Here is a 21,511-nt window from a genome sequence, read left to right as displayed (position 1 = left end):
ATGCTCCAGAGGGTTGGAAAGCAATCATGGTTTGGGTAGAAGATAAACATGGGGCAAACCCACAGCTGATAACAGGTACCAGGGGTTGGCAATTACAGGACAAGAGCAGCGCAGCATTCCCCTTTCCCCGTCACTCAGACTGTGCTTCCCACACCTTCACTTAGGCGGCCTGAATGATGAGTCAGCACCTAGCCAGAGAAGGTAGAACTCTTGCTTTACAGAGCCACTGATTTTCAACTCTATAAGTCAACAAATTGTAATACATTTTGGGACATTCCATTTTATGAGTAGAACAGAATTTTCTAAGATTTTCAGCAAAGATCTTCAGTTACTGAAATAATAAGAATTGAAACAGTCATTGTATTCTTTTCTTCTGTGTTCCAACTTCCTTCACATGTCCTTATGCCTTCCCATGCCCCTGGCTAGCAGACATGCCTTTGTCAAAAGAGCTTTGGAGGCCTTATTCTTGGCCCAGCTGCTTTCTTCTTAATCTCTTCTTAGTTTACTAGTTCTAGAGAAAACAAAGAGGAGCAAAGAGTCATGACCTTGAATTACTCTTTCTCTCCTCTTCAGCCTTCTGCGACGATAGCTCGGCTAGCAAATAAGGAGCTAAGCCCAAGGGTCTTGCTCTTGTGAGTCAGTAGAAGATACTGTGCTAAGGCGTGGAGAAAACGGTCTTTGCTCTGAGATTTCTAGAGGACACTCCGCTTGTGGCACTTTGTAGGGACAAAATTTTCCCCTGGTTGACCACCTGCAGTGATCAGAACCAAGGACATTGGGGGTAAACTCGTTCATCACTGTAGAATCAGCCTGTTCTGGGTCATAGGTCTAGAATCTTAGGTCAGCCTGTTCTTTGTTCACCCAATGAATCTTTCCAGATTAAACTTTTAAAAGTTTAGAAACTTTCTTGACTCCCCTCGGCCTAAACTGTTCAGTCCGGACTTCTGAAGTTGGTATTTAAGCATCTCCGATTTGACTGCGGACTTCTTTTCCTTCACGTATTTCACCCTACAGCCAAAGCCAATATTTGCTGTTTTCTGACCTTGCACCCGGCTTGTATTGTTCCCTCTGCCTTCAGGTTTGTCCTTGTCAGTCATCAGAGTCCAGATGCAAGCTAAGGTTCAAGGTCCACATAGTAGGTATAGTGGTGGTAGTAATTGCTAACATTGATGAAACATTAATTACATGCCTGGCCCTGTGCTAAGTACAAATTATCCACCCTGTTGAGTTAGATATTATTTTCATTTTATAGAGGAGGACACTGATCTTAAAGAGAATTAAGGAACTTCTTCAAGGTCTTAGAGGTCTAAAGTGCAGTAGAGACTGGATTTGATGTCACCCCATTTGGCTCAAGTCTTCTGGCATAACCCCTGAGCTCTGTGAGCCTCCTCGATGGAGGCTTTTCCTTCTTCAGCTGTGAGTGGCCCCACTTTCTCTGTGCTGTCTCAGCACTTTCCTCTACCTTTCCAACAGCATTTGATCAGTTCTCCTTTTAATCCAAGTTATTTATGTGCTTGCCCTGCTCCGTTAGAGTCGTGGAGAGCAGGAGTCATTGTCTAATCATGTTTGTATCCCCCACAGTGCCTTGCACATGGAGATTTTCTAAAGAAATTTTATTTTGAAAAAACTTTCAGATATACAGAAAAGTTGCAAGAATAGTACAGCTACCATATACCATTCACTTAGATTCATCAATTTTTAAATTTTTCCATATTTATTTGCTTTATATATAGCATACTCATTAACCTTTTTAGCTGAACCATCTGAAGGGAAATTGTAGATATCATGACCCTTGAACATGTTTCTCTGGAGAACACGGACATTGTCTTAAATAACTGCATTACAGTGGTAAAATTCAGGAAGTTTAACATGGATAGAATACTGTGTTCTGATATACAGTCCATATTTAAGTTTTGCCACTTGTCCCACTACTGTTTCTTTATAGCTTTTTCTTTTTTTTGGATCCAGGGCCATGTGCTGTATTTACTTGTGCTGTATTTAGTCTCCTTTAATCCAGAAATGCTGCTTTGTTTTTCGAAGAGTGCAGACCAGTTGTAGTAATGGGATTACTAACCCACAGTTGGGGTTTGTCTGACGCTTCCTCTGGATTAGAATCCCATCATGCACTTTGGGGCAGAAATATTACATAAGTGAAGTTTTGCACATTATAGTCAGGCAGCACATGATGTCATTTTGTGCCATTTTTGGTGGTGTTAACCTTGAACACTTGGGTAAAGTCGTCTTCCAGCTTTTTACAGTGTACATGGGGATTTAATAAGCATTGAAATCTCTTGCCATCTAATTTGAAAGGACCAGAGAGAGCATCAGACTAGTGATTAAACTGCGATTTCCAGAGCCGCCAGGGAGGGTATTGGGGGTAGAGGGCATGAGTGGTGGAGGAGGTGGTGGAAGGGGTAGGAGGAGGAGTGAACAGGGCACCTGGCACTCCTCCCATCCAGAGTGCCTCTGCTCTGATGACTTCTGTATTTTCTTTAGTAAAAGGGTTCCACTGCTGAAAGAAAATATAAGCAAAAAATCTATTCAACTAGTCCAATTTCCTCACATTTCATATGCGATTCAGAGGGCCGGGGGACTTCTCCAGAGGGACTTGGGTAGCTCATGGTAGTCCCGGCTAGAGTCCAGGGCTTGCGAGTCCCAGGCCATGGCTTTCCAGTGCTGCTTAACCTTCAGAGTCAAGGAGTCCTTTGAGAATCTGAGGAAACGTATTCAGTCCTTTTCTCTCAAAAAAAACCACAATGATACATTTTGCATCCAATGTTAGAGAGTCCTCAGAAGTCCCTGAAGCTAATCCATGGACCCCTACTTGCCATAGTAATACTTCCGTCTGAATTTTGTCAGCTTTACCATTTGCCTTTTGTGGGTGGTTCTGAAAAAGTATTGGTGGTTTAAAACAATGGGTGGCCTGTTCATTCTAAGCCGTTTCCCTTGTCGGCTTATGGCAGTTTGCCAGTGGGTAAGGGAACACATTGCTCAGTCTCATCCTGCCTGCATGTTGAAGACAGTCTCTCTTGGCAGGCTGCAAGATGAACAACGTTAATGTGGTATATACGCCGTGGTCTAACCTGAAGAAAACAGCTGACATGGATGTGGGGCAGATAGGCTTTCACAGGCAGAAGGATGTAAGTGTTTTGTGCCACTGAAGGAGGCGGAGCCCTGATACTGAATGGAGTATCCTATCTTTTCTGTCTGACACCATTGTTGTTGAGGGCTGAGCATGATGTGTGTTTTCTAAAGGGAATTAAACTGGGTTGCTAAACCCCTGGAAAGCCTCACCCCTCTTCTGGGAGAAAAAAACAAAAAGATGCAATATCTTTTCTCCTATCTCCCTTAAAGGTAAAAATTGTGACAGTGGAGAAGAAAGTAAATGAGATCCTGAACCGATTAGAAAAGACCAAAGTGGAGCGGTTCCCAGACCTAGCAGCAGAGAAAGAATGCAGAGATCGTGAAGAGAGGAATGAGAAAAAAGCCCAAATTCAGGAAATGAAAAGGAGAGAAAAAGAAGAAATGAAGAAGAAGAGGGAAATGGATGAACTTAGGTATGTCGGAGCTGTGGCATTGAGACTGGCCTCAAAGATTATTCCCTGATTATTTTAATCATGTATTAGCCATTAAAAATGATATATTGGTAGAAGGAGGGACATGTAACAAGCTCAGAACCTTGAATCAGTTTTTTAAAAAAGGCATTTATATTAATGTGTTGGTTAAAAGAATTGCTTGTTTATGGCGGCAGGATATGAAAGTGGATGAAATAAAATAACTAATTTTATTCATAGAGAAACCTTCATAGGTTATCCCTAGTTTGGTTTGGTTTGTAAAGTTCTTCTGGAAAGGAAAAGGTGCTTTGGGAGGGGTTTACTATTGACTAGCTGTGCTATTTAAATAAAGTTGTGTTGGCTCTAAAAACCAATGCTAGTAATTCTCAAAGCTGTTTTTAAAACTCTTTTTCTACGTTTTGAAAGTTTAAAGTAATGTGGTAAGGCCTGTTTCAAAGCACTACCTTTTTAAACAGCTAAATATTTCAAGTACAATTTGGCTCCTGAAATTCTAATGAAGACATGAATTCTAATGAAGCCATGACAATAATGATTGTTAGTCTTCTATTGCCATTGAAACCAATTGCCACAAATGTAGTAGCTTAAAACAACACAGATTTATTGTCTGAAGATTGGAAGTCCGGTAGTATTCTCACTGGGCTAAAATCAAAGTGTCTGGAGGCACTAGGGGAGAATCTTTCCTTTCAACTTTGAGAGGCACCCACATTTCTTGGCTTGTGGCTCCTTCTCCAAAGCTTTCCATAGTCACAGTCCCCTGTCTGACCACTGCCTTCTCTGCTTTTAAGGAACAGTGTGATTAGATTGGGTTAATCCAGATAATTCAGGATGATCTCTCCATTTTAAGGTCCTTAACTAATGACATCGGCAAAGTCTACTTTGCCATAGAAGATAACATATTTATAGGTTCTAGAAACTAGAATGTGGATGTTCTGCCATACAGTGCTGTACCCGAAGGGCCCCTAGTTGTTCTAATTAAACGAAATTAATCCTGCAAATTCTCATCACAGAACTCCTAGATTTTTCCATGATTTGTTATTTGCAATACATATACCAAAAAGAAAAAAGGGTTACTGATAACATATATTGCCTTTGGAAATGGTGTGGAATCAGAAACATGTTGCGTGGGCACGTCCTAACCCAGTTTCGTTGGAATGCCGTGGATTCTTAGAAAGATTGTTGGGTCAGAATGTAGGTATAATGAACACATACTGTTATTTATTATTCACATGCACGTGTTTCTGGTTGGGGTTCTGCTAAAACAGGCTTAGTAGCTTCATTTAAAATACAGTGTTCATATGGAGAGCTTCAGAAACGTTACCCTGAATTACAATCTGCTAATATGAGGCCAACTAACATATATGTTTAAATATTTGATATGGCCTAGAATTGTGAATCTGCTTTGTGTTTGAAGTGAAAGAAACGGTATTAACGCCATCAGTGAGGTAAAATGTGTGGAATTCTGAGTGATGCAGGATTTAGAGTAGTTAATTCTTTTTTGTTTTGAGTTTGGAGTGGGGGGAAATTGAAAACATGCCTTTTAGTGCCCTTTGTATGAATCGAACATAATTTTGTTTAGAAACATGATGGAACATCATATTGGGAACATAAGATCACCTAATTTACTTATAACATTGAATAAGGAAGAATAGCTAACCCTTCTGAACATTTTCCCTCTGCCAAACACTGCACTGCGAAGTGGTTTACTGCATTCTCTCATTTAATGCTAACAATAGCCATAGCAGATTTTTATCTGCATCTTATAGAAGAGGAAACTGAGCCTGAGAAGCAATCAAGAAACTTGCTACAAGCTCATGTGGCTACTTAGTCTCAGTCTGATTCTCAAACCTACACATATTACTTACTATACTCTTCTGCCCTCTGTTCAACTTATTCAATTTTAAAGTAATTTTTATTCAATTTAAATCAGTCAAGTAATTTATAGATGTCATAATTCAAATTAAACTGCATGCTACTAAAATTTAGGACATTTATGTGATTTTATGAGTTTCAAAAATTACAAGCATTTAAACAAAATTTGTCCACCAAAACACAGTTTCAGATCTTCTGGGTTTTTTTCCATAGTGTCATCGACATATAAAACACTCCTTTTAACTGAAGGGAAAACTCAATCTTACTGAATATAAGATTTTTGCTTCAAAAATTTAATCAGTCCCACTTTCTAAGTTGTCACTAGTCATTTGTATTTTTTAATAATCTCCATGGATCTCAGAAAACCAAAAACAATCGCTATGTTTATTTCCATTAACCATATGCCACACAGACAACTTTCTGTCACATGCTGCAGAAGATAGAAGAACGTGGCACAGGGCTGCAGTGCCGGGAATGGGACGCGGTGACATTGCAAGGGTTTGCTTGGCACATCCGGAGCTACTGTTTGCTGTGTTCCGCAGCTTCTGTGAAATTCCGGCAATAGGCTCTAAGCTCCTGACTTGTTTTGTAATCTGTTTTTACATTTTGCAGTGCTAGCATCATTTTAATTTTCTGTCTTTGAATCTTCCACCCAAGATATAGAAATCTATGTCTATTACCGTCTTTTAATTTTGCATTCTTTTATTTGGCTTTTTATGTTACTGAACCAAACATTTATTACATCAAAATTAAGTCAACCCATGTAGATGTCGAAACCAGAAGAAATAAGCAATAGTCAGGGAAGCATCATAAATAGAGGATGGGTGAGTAACAGATGAGAGGTTAAGGCAGTCAAAACAAAGAGTAAGGACTATGGCTACCTGAGAGAGGGATATTTAAAAGTTGAGATGGGGCCGGGCAAAGTGTTTTATGCCTATAATCCCAGCACTTTGGGAGGCTGACGCAGAAGGATTGCTTGAGTCTGGGAGTTTGAGACCAGCCTGGGCAACAAAATTAGACTCTGTCTCTGCAAAAAATAAAATAATTAGCCAGGCGTGGTGGTACAAGCCTATAGTCGCAGCCACTCTGGAGGCTGAGGTGGGAGGATTGCTTGAGACTTGTTGGCTGAAGCTGCAGTGAGCTTACTGCATTCCATCCTGGGTGACAGAGCTAGATTCTGTCTCAAAAAATAAAAATAAAAAGTTGTGATAGAGACTGGGAGATCAGAATTGGAACCCACAGCTCAGGTAATTGGATTGAGAGAAGTACAAGACCCAGGTGAAATGGTAAGTCAGAAAATGTATCATCAGTTTGAACATTGACATGAACTTGATTTTCAGGCAAAGCTTACTTCAGCATGGAGGATAATGTGGAAAGATTTTAGCCCGTAACTGACAAAGCAGGAATCCAAACTCAAGTCTAATCCTGAAGCCGATAGTCTGTATCATGCTTCCTTTGAGGCAAGGAATGAACAAACCGGCAAGGCCAGAGTCAAGGTCACACGTAGGCAAGTGAAAGAATGAAAAATTCGGTATATTGTAGAGTGACTTAAAGGTTTCCTTTGGTCCAGAATTTCATGTTGTAAGTGATAAAGAGCCTTTATAGGTTTTGTGGAATATTGGGAAAAGGTAGACTTACAGGATGAATGAAGTAACATGTAGGAGAGGAAATGGTGAAACCATTAACTTAATTAAATGGGTGACAGTCTCATGAAGAACCGACTTCTTTGTACCTCTTTTTGTTTATCTTATACACATTGCCACTGCCTTCTACTGTAAATAACACTGTGTGCTGTGCCTCCTCGTGTTACCTGTGAGCTCCTTCAGGGAAACATTCGTGCATCCTTGCGTCCCCTTACAGGTGACAGAGTGCTTTGTCTATGCAGTGAGTGACTAGTCGTACATCATGAATGTACTAAGATTAGCTTCCCTGGTATGGTGATTCCTTTTATGTTTCAATTTTAAAGTAATTTTTATTCAATAAAAACCAAGTAACTTATATATGGCATAATTCACGTTAAACTGCATGCTACTAAAATTTAGGGCATTCGTATGATTTTATGAGTTTCAGAAATTGTATTTAAACAAAACTTAAAAAGCAAAACACAGTTTTTGTATCTTCTGGGCTTTCTCCCATAGCATCCTCAACATATAAAATATTCGTATTTAACTGAGGGGAAATAATTCTCAGTCTCATTGAATACAATTTTTGCTTCAAAAGTTTAATTAGTCCCACTTTCTAAGCGGTTGCTAATCACTTGTATATTTTAATAATCTCCATGGATTCAGAAAACTAGAAACAATTGGTATGTCTCTTTCTGTTAAACACATGCCAAATGTATCCCAGGCTGAAATGCCAGGGTGCCATCGTAGCTCACTACAGCCTCCAATCCCTGGGCTCAAGTGATCCTCCTACCTCAGCCTCCTTAGTAGCTGAGACTACAAGCTCACACCACCATGCCCAGCTAATATCCTTATTTTTTGTAGAGGTGGGGTCTTGCTATGTTGCCCAGGCTGATCTCAAACTCCTGAGCTCAAGTGATCCTCCCACCTCAGCCTCCTTGGTAGCTGGGACTACAGGCTCACACCACCATGCCCAGCTAATATCCTTATTTTTTGTAGAGATGGGGTCTTGCTATATTGCCCAGGCAGATCTCAAACTCCTGAGCTCAAGTGATCCTCCTGCCTCAGCCTCCCAAAATGCTGGGATTAAAGGCATGAGCCACCACACTTGTCCCCTGATATGGTGGTCTTGAAGTTAAGATCAAAACTCTGATAGCTAAAGAGTTGGAAGGAGTGCTCTAAAGCAGAGGGAACTATCTATGCAAAGACCTTGTATGGGACAGCAAGGCAAAATGCAGGACTAAAGTCCCAAATGTCTAAAGCAGCAGGGATGAGAGGGCACTTGGATCAAGGGGCCAGTCTACGCAGGCCTTGCTGGCCGTGTTTGTCTTCATCCTAAGAGCACTGTGAAGCCATCAAAAGGTTTTAAGCAAGGGTTAATACAATGAAGCTTGTGTTTTGAGAAGGTCACTTTGCTGACCTGATTGTAAAGGGAACCGGAGTGGGTGTGACTAGGTTAAGAGCATTCCACATCACAGATGATGGTAGCTTAGAATATGGTGGTGACTTGGGGTGGAGAGAAGTGGATCAATGAGAGATAATTTTCTAGGTAAAACATTAGGATTTGATGATAGTTTGGATTGAGGTGAAGGGCAGGGAAAAGGGGGCTAAGAATGGAACTCCTAGGTTTCCAGTTGGAAATGAAATGGATAGTGATGCCATTCTTTGAGCTGGGGAACACTGGAAAAGAACTAAACTGGTTTGGTAGGGGGAAGACCATGAGTTGGATAGGGACATAGGAATCTGAAAATACCCTTGAGATCTCCAAAAAGATGTCAGGGAGGTAGTTGGACTAATGGAAATGGAGCTCAGAGGAAACTAAAAAAAAGGTAAATTTGTTTTTGTTTGTTTTTTTTGTTTGTTTTGTTTTGTTTTGTTTTTGAGACTGAGTCTCACTCTGTGACCTAGGCTGGAGTGCAGTGGCACCATCTCGGCTCACTGCAACCTCCACCTCCTGGGTTCAAGTGATTCTCCTGCTCCAGTTTCCTGGAGAGCTGAGATTACAGGCATGCACCACCACGCCCAGCTAATTTTTATATTTTTAGTAAAGACAGGGTTTCACCATGTTGGCTAGGCTGGCCTTGAACTCCTGACCTTAAGTGATCTGCATGCCTCAGCCTCCCAAAGTGCTGGGATTACAGGCGTGAGCCACTGCTCCTGGCCCAAGAAAAGTGAATTTGTGCCTCATTATCGCATAGATGGCAATTCTGACCCAGTGATTCTTCAGCCTGGGTAGATCCCCACAACTGGGCATATGGATCCATTTAAATCTTCACGAGTGATTTTCAGATGCAGTCAGGATTGACATTCTCTGCTCTCACCACTTTCGTTTCATCAACATGTCTTTCTCCTCCCGCTCATGCAACCCGTTGATCTTGTCTGGTGTTTTGTTGTTGTTGTTGTTCTTTTTGTTTTTAATTCCTTGGGGATACCACTTACTCTTACAAGCTTGCAGGTCTCTCCAGAGGGAAAGTCTTCCTGGTCTCTCCCTCCGGTGTCTCCCAACTCATTATCTTTGACTGTGACATTTCTCCTTCCCACTGGTCTTCAGTTTTCAGTTTCTACAGTTCATATTTACTTGGGTGTCTCACTGTGACTTCAGATGCAGCGTGTCTCAAACCAGGCACATCTTCTTTGCAACATTTTCCCATTTCTCTTAATTTTTTCAAATCACCCAAGCAACAAACCTTGATGTCATTGTTGTTTCTTCTCTGTATTCCGTCTTACCATTACAGCTGTTGACTGCAGGGATTCATGCCCTCAAATTGGGGTATTGCAGTAAGCTGTGGCCTGGTAAGAGTGTGGGCTTAGGAGTCAGACCTGGGTTCAAAAGCTGGCATATCTTCTTATCTCTAAGACCTTGGACAATGTACTTAACCACCCTGACTCTGCTTTCTTATTTTGTACAGTGGGCTTAAAATACTCCTTGACCTATTAGGTGGTTGTAGAGGTTAGCAGTAATTTATGTAGAAAGCGCTTTCTACAGTTCTTACCAAATAAAGGACACCTAGTAAATGGTAAATACTGTTATTTTGAATGGACCTTCTTGCCTTGACCACTTCTCTCCTCTCTCTACTCTTGTTTGCTACAGACTATTCTTTTCAAAACATTGGTATTATGTAGTCTCACTTTCCTTTGTCTCTTTGTGTATTTGTTGTTGTTGTTGTTGTTGTTTTTGAGATGGAGTCTTGCTCTATTGCTCATTCTGGAGTGCAGTGGTGCGATCTCAGCTCACTGCAACCTCTGCCTTCCGGGTTCAAGTGATTCTCCTGCCTCAGCCTCCTGAGTAGCTGGGATTACAGGCGCACGCCACCACACTTGGCTGATTTTTGTATTTTTAGTAGAGATGGGGTTTCACCATGTTGGTCAGGCTGCTTTCAAACTCCTGACTTCGTGATCTTCCCGTGTCAGCCTCCCAAAGTGCCTGGATTACACAGTGAGCCACTGCCCCCAGCCGTGTATTCTTTAATAGTACTTTTCACTGTAGTTATTGATGAATAAGTCTTATTTCCCCTCCTAGTAAGTTCTGTGGGTCCAGGCTTTGTGTTAGTCATCATTTTCTGTTTTCTTCTCATCCGACCCTCCACCCAGGCTTAGCACAGGGTCTTATGCATCATGGATATTTAATAAATACCCATCGAACCTCATTATGGCTTTACACAGTTGTGTATTATGGCTTCTTGCTGAACACATTGTGTTCAGTCATGCAATCAAGACAACATAATTGGACCCCACATCCAGCCTGATTTCCCATTACTTTACTTTGAGAACCTGCCCGAGTTAGCTGGATCTTCAGCAAGTCATATAGATACCATCTCTGTCTCTTTGCTCATCCCGCTCTCTGGATCTGAAATGCCCCCTCACTCATCCTGCCCACTTGATTGGCTTGATTTGGGTTCTCCCTTGTCTGTGAAGGGTGCCCTGACAGCTCCTGCCCACACTGATGTGTTTCCTCCTTTGAATTCCTGTAGCATTTACAGTCTGAGCTATATACCTAAGCAGTGAATCATATCAGATCTTTGCCGTAGGTGAATTTCCCCATCTAAAAAGTAGGAATAATGCCACCTGTCTCGCCAAGTTATTGTGGAGGTGGTGACATGAAACAAGTGGGAGAAAGCACTTTGTAAACTATTAAGTGCTGTGCACATCTTTTTTATTGTTTATAAATATGTATCCTTTGAACGTTACAATCTCCTTGAGCTCAGAGATTATATCTAATAGCTCTTGCGGTTCTTCTAAAGCCCCTGAGCAGTGCTGGATACACAGGAAATGTTCATCAAATATTTGTTGACTGGATCACCATATTTTAAATGTATGTGTGTGTGTTTTTTTTTTTCCTTCTAGGAGCTATTCATCACTAATGAAAGTTGAAAATATGTCTTCAAATCAGGTATGTTCAGGTGGTTTGCATGAATGTTTGCCTTGAAATAATTCACTAAGGGTTTTTAATAATTGTGTTACTGGCCATTATTGCCTTACATGTTGCAAATAGGTGACTGTGATTTGGCAACCAGGACACCACTCAGGCTAGAGTGTGTTAGGCATTGCGCCTCCTTCCCTGTGGACTTCCTCATGTGTGTTGTTAAGTAGCTCATCTCAGGGAAGGAGATTGTCAGAGCTTGTCTACTGTGGAATACAGGTCTATTCATTTTATATTTACAGGACTTTATTCAATTTCCCCTCTTTTCTGGTTGCAGGCATGCAAAAGTGCCTTCATTTATTAGTGTTCTATATCACTGTGACTGTAGAGTCCATATTATAATTGAGTGAGAACAAAATTATCACCTTCAATTAAAATAAAAGTACTTACCCTAAGATCTTATGTGACTAAGTGAAGCCTAAGTGACAAAATTGGTTGTTTTCATGTTCCTTAGGACCTGGGATAAAAACGGATGGTGACCTATGACACAGTACTGAAAGGATCTTTTTAACATCGCATCTAATTATTTGACTGGAACTGTGTCGGAGAATTGTTGTCCTTGAGGCTGTCTTTCCCAAAATTTGTCTTGAAGTACCTAGAGATAGCACAATTTAGCTGCTATTGAGCAGTCTGCAAAAAATGGAAACTGGGTGGATATATTTGGGATTTTGCATGTTTTATAGTATAGTTAAAAAATATAGTCATCCCTCAGTATTTGTGGGGGATTGGTTCCAGGACTTCCTGAAGCTACCAAAATCCTAGGATGCTTGAGTCGCTTGTGTAAAATGGAGTAGTATTTGCATATAACCTATGCACATCCTTCCATATACTTTATCTCTAGATTACTTATAATACCTAAATAGTGTAAATGCTATGTAAATAGTTCTTACACTGTATTTTTAAAATTTATATTATTTTAATTGTATTTTTTAAATTGTTTTTTTCCTCTAAATATTTTTGAGCTGAGGTTGGTTGAATTCACAGATAAAGAAATCAAGGGCCAACTGTAACAGAATTTAAGATCCCTTATAAGTCATCTAGTCAAACCCCAGATTTAATGCATGAATTAGAAGTAATAGGATTTTACATCTTGTTTATATCTACATATGCTTCTAAAAATTTGTAAGAACAACATTCTTAATCCCATATCTATGAAGAACTAAATTTATGAGGCTCCTTTATGAATCGGAGACGTTTCTTTATAATTTATTCCTGAAAAATTCCAGAATAGCATTATTAAATTAAATAGAGCTTTGAATTTGAAGTTCAGAGACTTAACTATCATTTGCTAATCGTGAGGGATTAAAAATCCCTTGGACAAGGGAGCTTTGTCACAGTGGTTGGGTCATTTAAACTCTCTGAGGGAGTATTGATCATCAGTAAACTGGAGACATATTATTCCACAGGGCTGCTTCAGAATTGAAGCAAAGACACATCGATGTGAAAGTCTTCCTTGACCTACTCTGTAAATAGTCATATTTTTATCCCTTGTTCATATAGTCTTTGGTTGCTATTTTTCCAGAGTATCATTATGAAAAGATGAGATGTGTTTAATCCTTTCTGGAAGCTAATTTCAGATTTCTTGAAACTATTGGAACAGTTTATCGCTAAACAGTAGTCTTGAACATACCACAGCTCAGATGTCATTGTTGGGCTTATTTTGCTTTTTGAACTTTTCTGTATTTTAGAGGCTACTTTCCACCAGAAATCTAGCCCCCATATTATTTCATGACCTTAGTCATTTCATTCTCATTATGGATTTTTAAAGTTTGTATATCATTCTAGAGTTGAGAAATAAACAAATACACACACACATATACATACCTACCTACCCACCTACATACGTACATATACAAACACCATCTGATCAGTGATGGATGTTAAAAGTCCTAAGACTAGGAAATTGAATTTGTAGCCCAAAAGATTGCTAACCTTTCTACCCTTACTCTCCCTCTGTTGCTTGCAACCCCTGCTCCTGAGCTCCAAGTATGAATCAGGTTCAAGATTCCAAGGAAGTTTTGCACTGGGTGTTTTTATTCTCTCTTTCAGTGAAAATGTTTTTATAGTTTTTCTCCATACTTTAAAAGAATAGACTAATTCTCCTTGTAACCATCTTCTGTTAAGGGATACAGATGTTTGTGTTTTGTTTTGTTTTGTTTTTCATAAGTTATTGGAGTACAGGTGGTATTTGGCTACATGAGTAAGTTCTTTAGTGGTGATTTGTGAGATTTTGGTGCATCCATCACCCGAGCAGTATACACTGTACCATATTTGCAGTCTTTTATCCCTTACCCCCTCCCACTCTTCCCCAAAGTCCATTGTATCATTCTTATGCCTTTGCATCCTCATAGCTTAGCTCCCACATATCAGTGAGAACATACAATGTTTGGTTTTCCATTCCTGAGTTACTTCACTTACAATAATAGTCTCCAGTCTCATCCAGGTCACTGCAGATACTGTTAATATATTCCTTTTTATGGCTGCATAGTATTCCTTTGTACATATATACCACAGTTTCTTTATCCACTCATTCATTGATGGGCATTTGGGTTGGTTCCACGATTTTGCAATTGTGAATTGTGCCACTATAAACGTGTGTGCAAATATCTTTTTTGAATAATGACTTCTTTTCCTCTGGGTAGATACCCAGTAGTGGGATTGCTGGATCAAATGGTAGTTCTACTTTAGTTCTTTAAGGAATCTCCAGGCTGTTTTCCATAGTGGCTGTACTAGTTTACATTCCCACCAGCAGTGTAGAAGTGTAAGCAATACAGATGTTTTATGATCCAATTTAGAACGTGATCAGTTGATTTTTCAGTTAAGGGCAAGTGTTTATGTAATAGAGGACTTAAGTTTTAATTTAGCTTATACAGGTTCATCAAGAAGAGTAATTACTGTAATTCCAAAACATAGCCCCAGACAAGTGGGAATTCTGCACATCTAACCCACAGCCTTTACAGGGAATGGCTTAAACTCTCGTTGATAACAACCCAGACTGTCTTACTGAGTTGTTCATCTTCAGTGTTTGGGATCTAAAGCTGGCATTTGAAGATACTAAATGACTCTTTCAAACATTGCTACTGCTTTTATTTCAGATTAAGACTCTAGGGCAATCATACTCTTGGCGCCTGGATATAACACAGTCATTAGTCTGCTCTTTGTACAATTATCGAAGACATTTTTACCGTGGCTTCTGTTCATTATGCTAATGGAAGAGAAGCACAGAGAAAACCACTAAGTGAAGCTGGAGCTAAAACCAGACTTCACAGGAACTAATGTTTTCTACCCGTATCGTATTTCTCTACCATCTTTAATAAGGGCCATTTAGATAAGCCTTAGTCTGATCCCTTTCTCTAACAATGCTGGTGTCAAGCAATGGGAAAGAGAAAGAAGATAAAACAAGTGGAGTGTTCAGATTGTGACATTGGCAAGCAAATCAGAATGCACACTCTTAGTGAATGTTGTCCAAAAAGGAGTCAGGGCTCTACCTTTGTGTGTGGCCTTCAGGACTTGCTCATAAGCCACGCAATGAAATCAGTCCCTTTGTGCTGTATACCGTTATGCAGGTTTTTTAAATTAAAAAATGTCACAAACCAGCTAACTTGGTAAACTAGCCTATGTTTGACTTCCTAATGGCCTTTCCTATTAAAAAAAGAAGAAGAAATCAGAGCCATGTTGTGAAGTCCCAAATCTGTGACAATGTTGAGGCTCAGATTACTGGAACTTAGGCCAGAAATAGTTTGCATATTGGCAGAATTGCTGGCATGAGGATATTGAGGTGGTGTTTGCTTGGTACATTTGTTGAAGGACGTGTCATGTTTTCTTACAGTCACATTTGTTTTGCACTGTACTAGGTCAGGTGGGACTTACTTCATTATTTAGAAATCAGTGGTCACTTATTGCTGTGTAATCAGGCCATGTAATGACACCTCATGGAATATAGCTGTTAATTCAGCTATCTCAGGAAACTGACAACTTAAGTTGGAGAAGTGATGAGTGAATTTAATTATTTTACCTTGTGAACTCAGCAACTGAGATGAGAAGGCAGCTCGCTAATTAAGATAATTGTAAATTTTAAATATTGAATTATTGTCAAGGCTTTTATGGTCTCATTTTTTTGTTTCCTACAGGATGGCAATGATTCAGATGAATTCATGTAAAAGGAGAAAAGGACCTTTGAAAGATGTGAATGTAGAGACAATTGCAGACCTTTTGGTTTCATCTGTGTTCTGAAGTATAAAATACAACCAAAATTCTACCTTCATCTTACCCAGAAATTATTGATTTTCGAGTTTTAAAAAAATTGTACCTTTTTTGCTGACAAAAAAGGATCAGATATGTATAAAATAGTTGAACTTGACAGCATATAACCTAACATGAAAATGTTTTTGCCAGAACATGTCTTGGTACCTTGTGAAAGCAGGTTGGTGTCAAGCAGGCTTGTTCTTGAGATAGACTTTAAAATGAACCAACTCTGAAAAGTACTTCTGTTGCTCTGGTCTGTCCCTGAAAACAGATGTCTTGAAACACTTTTCATATTCTTAAAATAATCTTCACTTCTGTTAAGAAGAACATGTTGGTGGGTAATTATGCGAATGTTTCCCTGTCCCTGATTTCCCGATTAGAAAAAAGGGCGTATGGGTTTTGAAAAAGAGATTTTTCAGAAGATTGTAAGCTTCAGTATTCACGTTCCATCGTGTCATCTGAGTCTGTAGTGTAGTGACCCTCAACAGTCTGTCCCAGCTTTTATATCCTTGCTTCCTCTGAGCAGGGGCCGCCATCTTAGTATCATCATATTTAAAGAAATTGGTGGTGTTCATCAAGGTGGGGCCTGTGGCAGTTGTTGCCTGAGCACCAAGTAACCCAAGCCACCTATGCGACAACTTCTGGGCCCAGGAGTAATTTCTCAGCATTGAGGGTAAAATAGGATGGAGTGCTCTGTTGATCATTTGGGAGATGTAGGTTACCTGATTTGTGCCTTGGGATGCAGCGTGAAACAGAAGTCCATATTGCAATTATGATTTTAGAAGGAACTAAGCGTTTCACTAGCCAGCCAAGTAATTATTTTCTTTACCTTGAAGTCATATTTGAGTTGTAACCCCAGAGTTAATTTCTCATTGTAGATTCAGTAACTTAGTATGTAACATTACTTCTCACGTGAACCACTCGCTATCTGTTGTGATTCTGAGCAGAAGATTTGATTGCAGTATGTAAGGCAACCCCTGTAGAAGGAGACAAAACAAGGAGAAAGAGAACAAAGCCTGCCGGACCAGAGGCGAAGAGATGGATATTTTACTCACACCCACAGCAGCAAGAATGACCTGCAGCAGATATTCCACCTGTAATAGCACTTTGGAACTGTGGGCAAAACCAAAAGGCTAGTGTTTCCATTTATTTCACGTTGGTGAATGGGGTTGAACTGGAAAATTCACGGAGGCATAACTCACTGGCCAAATTTTGAGAGGTGATAGAAGATGACTTTAGAGATGAGTGGTTTTGTTTATGTGTCTCATGATATTCAGTCTGACGTTCTGCAATTTTAAAAGTTATAATAAAGTATCATTTTTTTAATCTGGAAGGACATTGATATATGTATTCTTAGAATTTGCTATAAAAAGGGTAGCCCCCATTCCACAAGCTGATTTTGAGGGTGATCTTACTGTAAAAAACCTCATTCATCATAGGCTTAGTCTGACAGATTCTGTAGGGGGCTATCATCTTTCTCCTCCTCTGCTAAATGCCTCTTTCTTCCAGCTGCTCACTGGGTCAAAGGGATGTCCTTTCTCAGATACACTCTTGATTGACTGTGAATTCATAGCTGTGCTCCTTCCATACTTCCAAGGAGTCCGGCTTCTCCAGAATTCCTTTGTACCTCACACTGCAACACGTGTAGATAGCGCCTTTGAAGAATACCTATATTTTTACTATAGTATGAGAAGTCCTGGGGCTCAAATTTTAAACATTTCCTAACTCTCAGCTTACATTGGTTTAAAATGTCCAGGTCTCTTTGCTGAATTCTCTTGTTGAATTCGTAACTGTCCAACCTCATCTGTGTTGATTCCTACGCCCCCACTCCCCAGCCTCTGTGTTTTATTTTTTTCCCCATCTCTGCTGGTCCCAGGGAAAGCGAGGACGTTTTCTTTTGAGGACTTATAGGTTGATCGCCCACAGGTCAAACTGTTGGCATTGAACCGCTCTCATTTCTTGCTATTGGATTGTTTCCTAAACGTTAGATAGGGGAATTCGAAATTGTTGCTATTTTTATGAGCTGTGCCCTTGATCAAATCTGTGCTGTGGGTCTGAGTCACTTTGCCAACACTGTCTTCAGTTTCACCACTCTGATCAGCATGCAGGCGAGGGGCATGTTTAGTTTACTTCCCTAACTGCTGTCTTCTATAGCTTTGGACTTCATATTTCTTATCCACTTTTGTCTAGGCTTTATGGGCAGGGGAGCTTTGTCACCGTGGTTGGGCTACAACAAATCTTAAGAAGTTTACCAACACAGATGTTGAGAAGTTTATCGAAAAGCACTGACATTAGCAGAATAGGTGATGGACATTAGTTGAATCTCTTCAGTGTCTATGTGTTTTGTTGTATTGTCTTTCACTTGTTCTTGAAGCATAGATTGCAGCGAGTCTTTCAGCTGTTCAGTGCCAGCGGTTTTCCCCACTCAGAAAAGATGGCGTGAGCCATGCACACAGCCGGCAGGATTAGACGGGGAGAGTTTCAGCTGCAGCTTCTAGTTTAAGACCAAAGCCCTTCCTCTCACTATTGCATCTGTCTGAGAGGGGGAAGTTCTTGTTTTCCAAGCTGGAACTGTTTATGAGGAAAACGGAGCAGAGTGGCAAAATGGAAAAGGAACAATTTTCTAATTTTTCCTGACACGTGATACTGAGGCCTGCTTTTTCTTTGATTTGAGGTACAGCATGTGAATAACAAATTTCCATATTCAAAATGATCATATTAGAGTGACTGGATGACCTTTTGATTTTAAAGCAGACTAAAACCTAATCAGACTACAACCAAAAGTATACAATTAGAAACTTAAATTCCAAGCTAAATTTCAGCTTTGACCCACCTAACTCCAGTGAATAGGTGGCAGCTCAGAAACAAGGACGGCACTGCTGCTGCCCGGGCAAGCTCCCATCCAGCTGGCACTTCGTGAGAGCTCCTTCCTGCCAGGCACGTGTGAGTTCAGCGTGGGCAAGAGACTTTTATGCACATTCTGTCGTTCAAAAGGGAGACGATACCAACCCCAGACGCAGCATGTCCTGAATGAATGATCTGTAAAATACAATAATAAAAGCCTATAGTTTGAGTAGAACTGTGTGTGTGTGTGAAAGATTTCACTTCTCATTTTCTCCTGCAAGTTCCAGTCTCACGGATGGGATGTGCCTGCTTATTTCAGGCAAGTGGGGAGACAGAGGTACTTGCTCCCCATGTGATGATGCCCTTCACACAGTCACAGCAGGAGGAGAGGAGCAAATCATAGTAAAGGGAAGGTCACCCAAGAATTCCAGGAAGCGGATTGAAAGAGCTGAAAGACCTCGGTGTTTGAACACTAGCACTTGGAGTTTACAGCTTGACCCTCTGCTCTCCCCAAATTCCGGGGGGTCTGCCTGAAATTTTGGCCAAGGCGAGCCTGCAAATGTGAAGACTTTCTGGATGGTTTCATGGATGACTGTAGGGCTGTGGATTGTGTTCTGTTGATAGATTTTCACCTCTTTTTTTGATGGAGCTTATGCTATTGTGAGAATGCTTGCAGGGAGGTTTTAGGCTCAGAGGAGCCACACAAACATATAAGTTTTTCTCCCAGCTGTAAAAGCATATTTGAATCCTTAAATGTTTACTAGAGCACATTTGGTTTACATTTCTAGTCAGAGCATCCATTGATTTTAACTTCCTTAGCTGCTAGCGTTCTGGGGTTTAAATGTTTAAGTAAATTAGTCTATATAAGGAATGTAGTTTGAAACCAGAATTTTTATACAGAAAAATTTAGAGATGTGTGTATATACTAGGTGACTTAGCAGTGCAGTGACAATACAAATACCTACCTAATGCCATCTTTTAACTGGGGTCTATTGTTAGATTATACATACCTCTTTTTCTGTCTTAAATGGATTGTTTAGTTTTATCTTTCTGATTTCATTATTGTGTCAGTTATTGAAGGGGCTGTGAGCTTTCTACCTTAGTGGTGTGACTATAGGTCTACACCATAGCCAGATGAAACAAGAAGCTGGTCTCTGCCCTTGGCGTGTGCTGAGTGGCACCAACCTGGCAAGAAATGGCAGCCAGAGGAAATTGTTGCTCACTCTAGAAATCCATGTAGCTTTTCTAGTTCTCAAGCCTGGTGAGTGGATGCCAATATTTAAAGCTGAAAAAAAAAAAACCAAGGAATTCTCCAAAGTCAGTGTTGTGCTTTGTTCCAACATCAAGTAACCACTGCAGTGAAAATATTAGACAAATGGCCTGACATTTCACATCCTGCCTGGATGAGGCCTTAGCTGCCTGGGCTCCTGCTGGTGTTTTGGTTTCTGCATCAGCAGTTTGCTTTCCATAGACAAGGCTAACATTTGCTTATGATTTCAGAAGAGAACTGGGATCTTTCAGGTGGTGAAGGCTGATCTGTCAGACTTGAAGCTTTTTGACCCTTGGTGAAGACACAGTGCAGGGTCAACAGATTAAAACCACAGACTGAAAAAGAAAATATTTGGGGCACCGTGCAGTGCCCTGGAACCAGCCTAGCCTTGCCAAAATCGTCTTCCACTGTGAAGCCCTGATTTTCATGTAATAGCCCTTCCAAACTCTGAAGTTTGTATTTTATTTTATGTACTCTGCATCCGTGAGACTTACATAACATTTCAAAACTGGAATTGCTTTTAGGAGAGTCTTTGGAATCAGTTGGAAGGTCTGAAATAGACAAAGCTTAAATCTGGTTACCAAACAGCCTTTTTTTTTTTTATATACAGAGTCTTGCTCTGTCGCCCAGGCTGGAGTGCAATGGTGTGATCTTGGCTCACTGCAATCTCTGCCCGCCAGGCGATTCTTCTGCCTCAGCCTCCTGAGTAGCTGGGACTACAAGTGCACACCATCACACCTGGCTAATTTTTTTATTTTTAGTGGAGACAGGGTTTTGCCATGTTGGCCAGGCTGGTCTCGAACTCCTGACCTCAGGTGATCCACCCACCTCGACCTCCCAAAGTGCTGGGATTACAGGCGTGAGCCATTGCGCCCAGCCCCCAAAAAACCTTTACTGGTGCCTATTCTTAGAAAATGTTTTGTGTTTTCAACAAGAAGGGGGCAGGAGGCACAGGGTCCTTTTCTGCCAAGGTAGAGAATTACCTGCTATGTTTAAAACCAGCCATTGGGGCTTTGCAACATAGTAAAACCTCAGTTAAAAGAACAATTACTGCTGAAATGGGGTATAGTTTAAAAAAACAAAACAAACAAACAAACAAAAAACCAGAATAATAGCATCAATTACTTGGAATTTTTGTCTCCCTTACTTCTGTGGAAACAGTACATCAGCAGCTGAGGTGGAGGAGTGCAGTGCTCACTCCTGTAATCCCAACACTGGGAGGCCGAGGAGGGAGGATTACTTGAACACAGGAGTTCAAGACCAGCTTGGGCAAGATGTTGAGACCCTCTCTCTACAAAATAATAATAGTATAAAAATTAGCTAGGCATTCCTATAGTCCTAGCTACTCAGGAGGCCAAGGTGGGAGGATTGCTTGAGCCCAGGAGTTTGATTCTGCAGTGAGCTGTGATAGCACCATTGCACTCCAGCCTGGGGGACAGGGAGACCCTGTCTCTATTTAAAAAAAAAAAAAAAAAAAAAGATAAAAGCGGGTAAACAAAACACACAAATCTCCCCTCATTTTAGCTGCTGCCACCTCCCTTCAGGCCCTCTGTTAACGCCCCCAAAGCCCAGGAGGTCCTGGAGGAGTGGCCCCCAAAGATCTCCTGGGCTTTGAGGTCAGGAAGAATTTTTCTTTTCGGAAAATTAATTTTTTAAAATCTACAAG

The 21,511-nt window shown here is 40.5% G+C and overlaps 1 protein-coding gene across 5 annotated transcripts in view; it reads left to right on the top strand.

Annotated features, from left to right (window-relative positions):
- Positions 1 to 18,810, top strand: part of CCDC25 (coiled-coil domain containing 25) — a 41,805-nt gene extending 22,995 nt beyond the window's left edge. For 2 of the 5 annotated variants that reach the window (XM_021942164.2, XM_021942166.2), the window contains 4 exons: positions 3,037 to 3,140; positions 3,355 to 3,557; positions 11,411 to 11,456; positions 15,617 to 18,810. In XM_021942164.2, coding sequence (XP_021797856.1) covers positions 3,037 to 3,140; positions 3,355 to 3,557; positions 11,411 to 11,456; positions 15,617 to 15,646 — 383 coding nt within the window. In that variant the 3' untranslated portion in view covers positions 15,647 to 18,810. Of the gene's footprint in view, positions 1 to 3,036; positions 3,141 to 3,354; positions 3,558 to 11,410; positions 11,457 to 15,616 lie in introns of those variants that run through there. The other 3 variants (XM_021942163.2, XM_021942165.2, XM_017961883.3) reach the window with 2 other exon arrangements.
- The last annotated feature ends 2,701 nt before the right edge of the window (positions 18,811 to 21,511 follow it).

This window comes from Papio anubis, chromosome 8, assembly GCF_008728515.1.
Source record: "Papio anubis isolate 15944 chromosome 8, Panubis1.0, whole genome shotgun sequence".
Classification (NCBI taxonomy): domain Eukaryota; kingdom Metazoa; phylum Chordata; class Mammalia; order Primates; family Cercopithecidae; genus Papio; species Papio anubis.
Note: the sequence above shows the minus strand (reverse complement) of the source record. Positions and strands in the feature narration are given on the sequence as shown.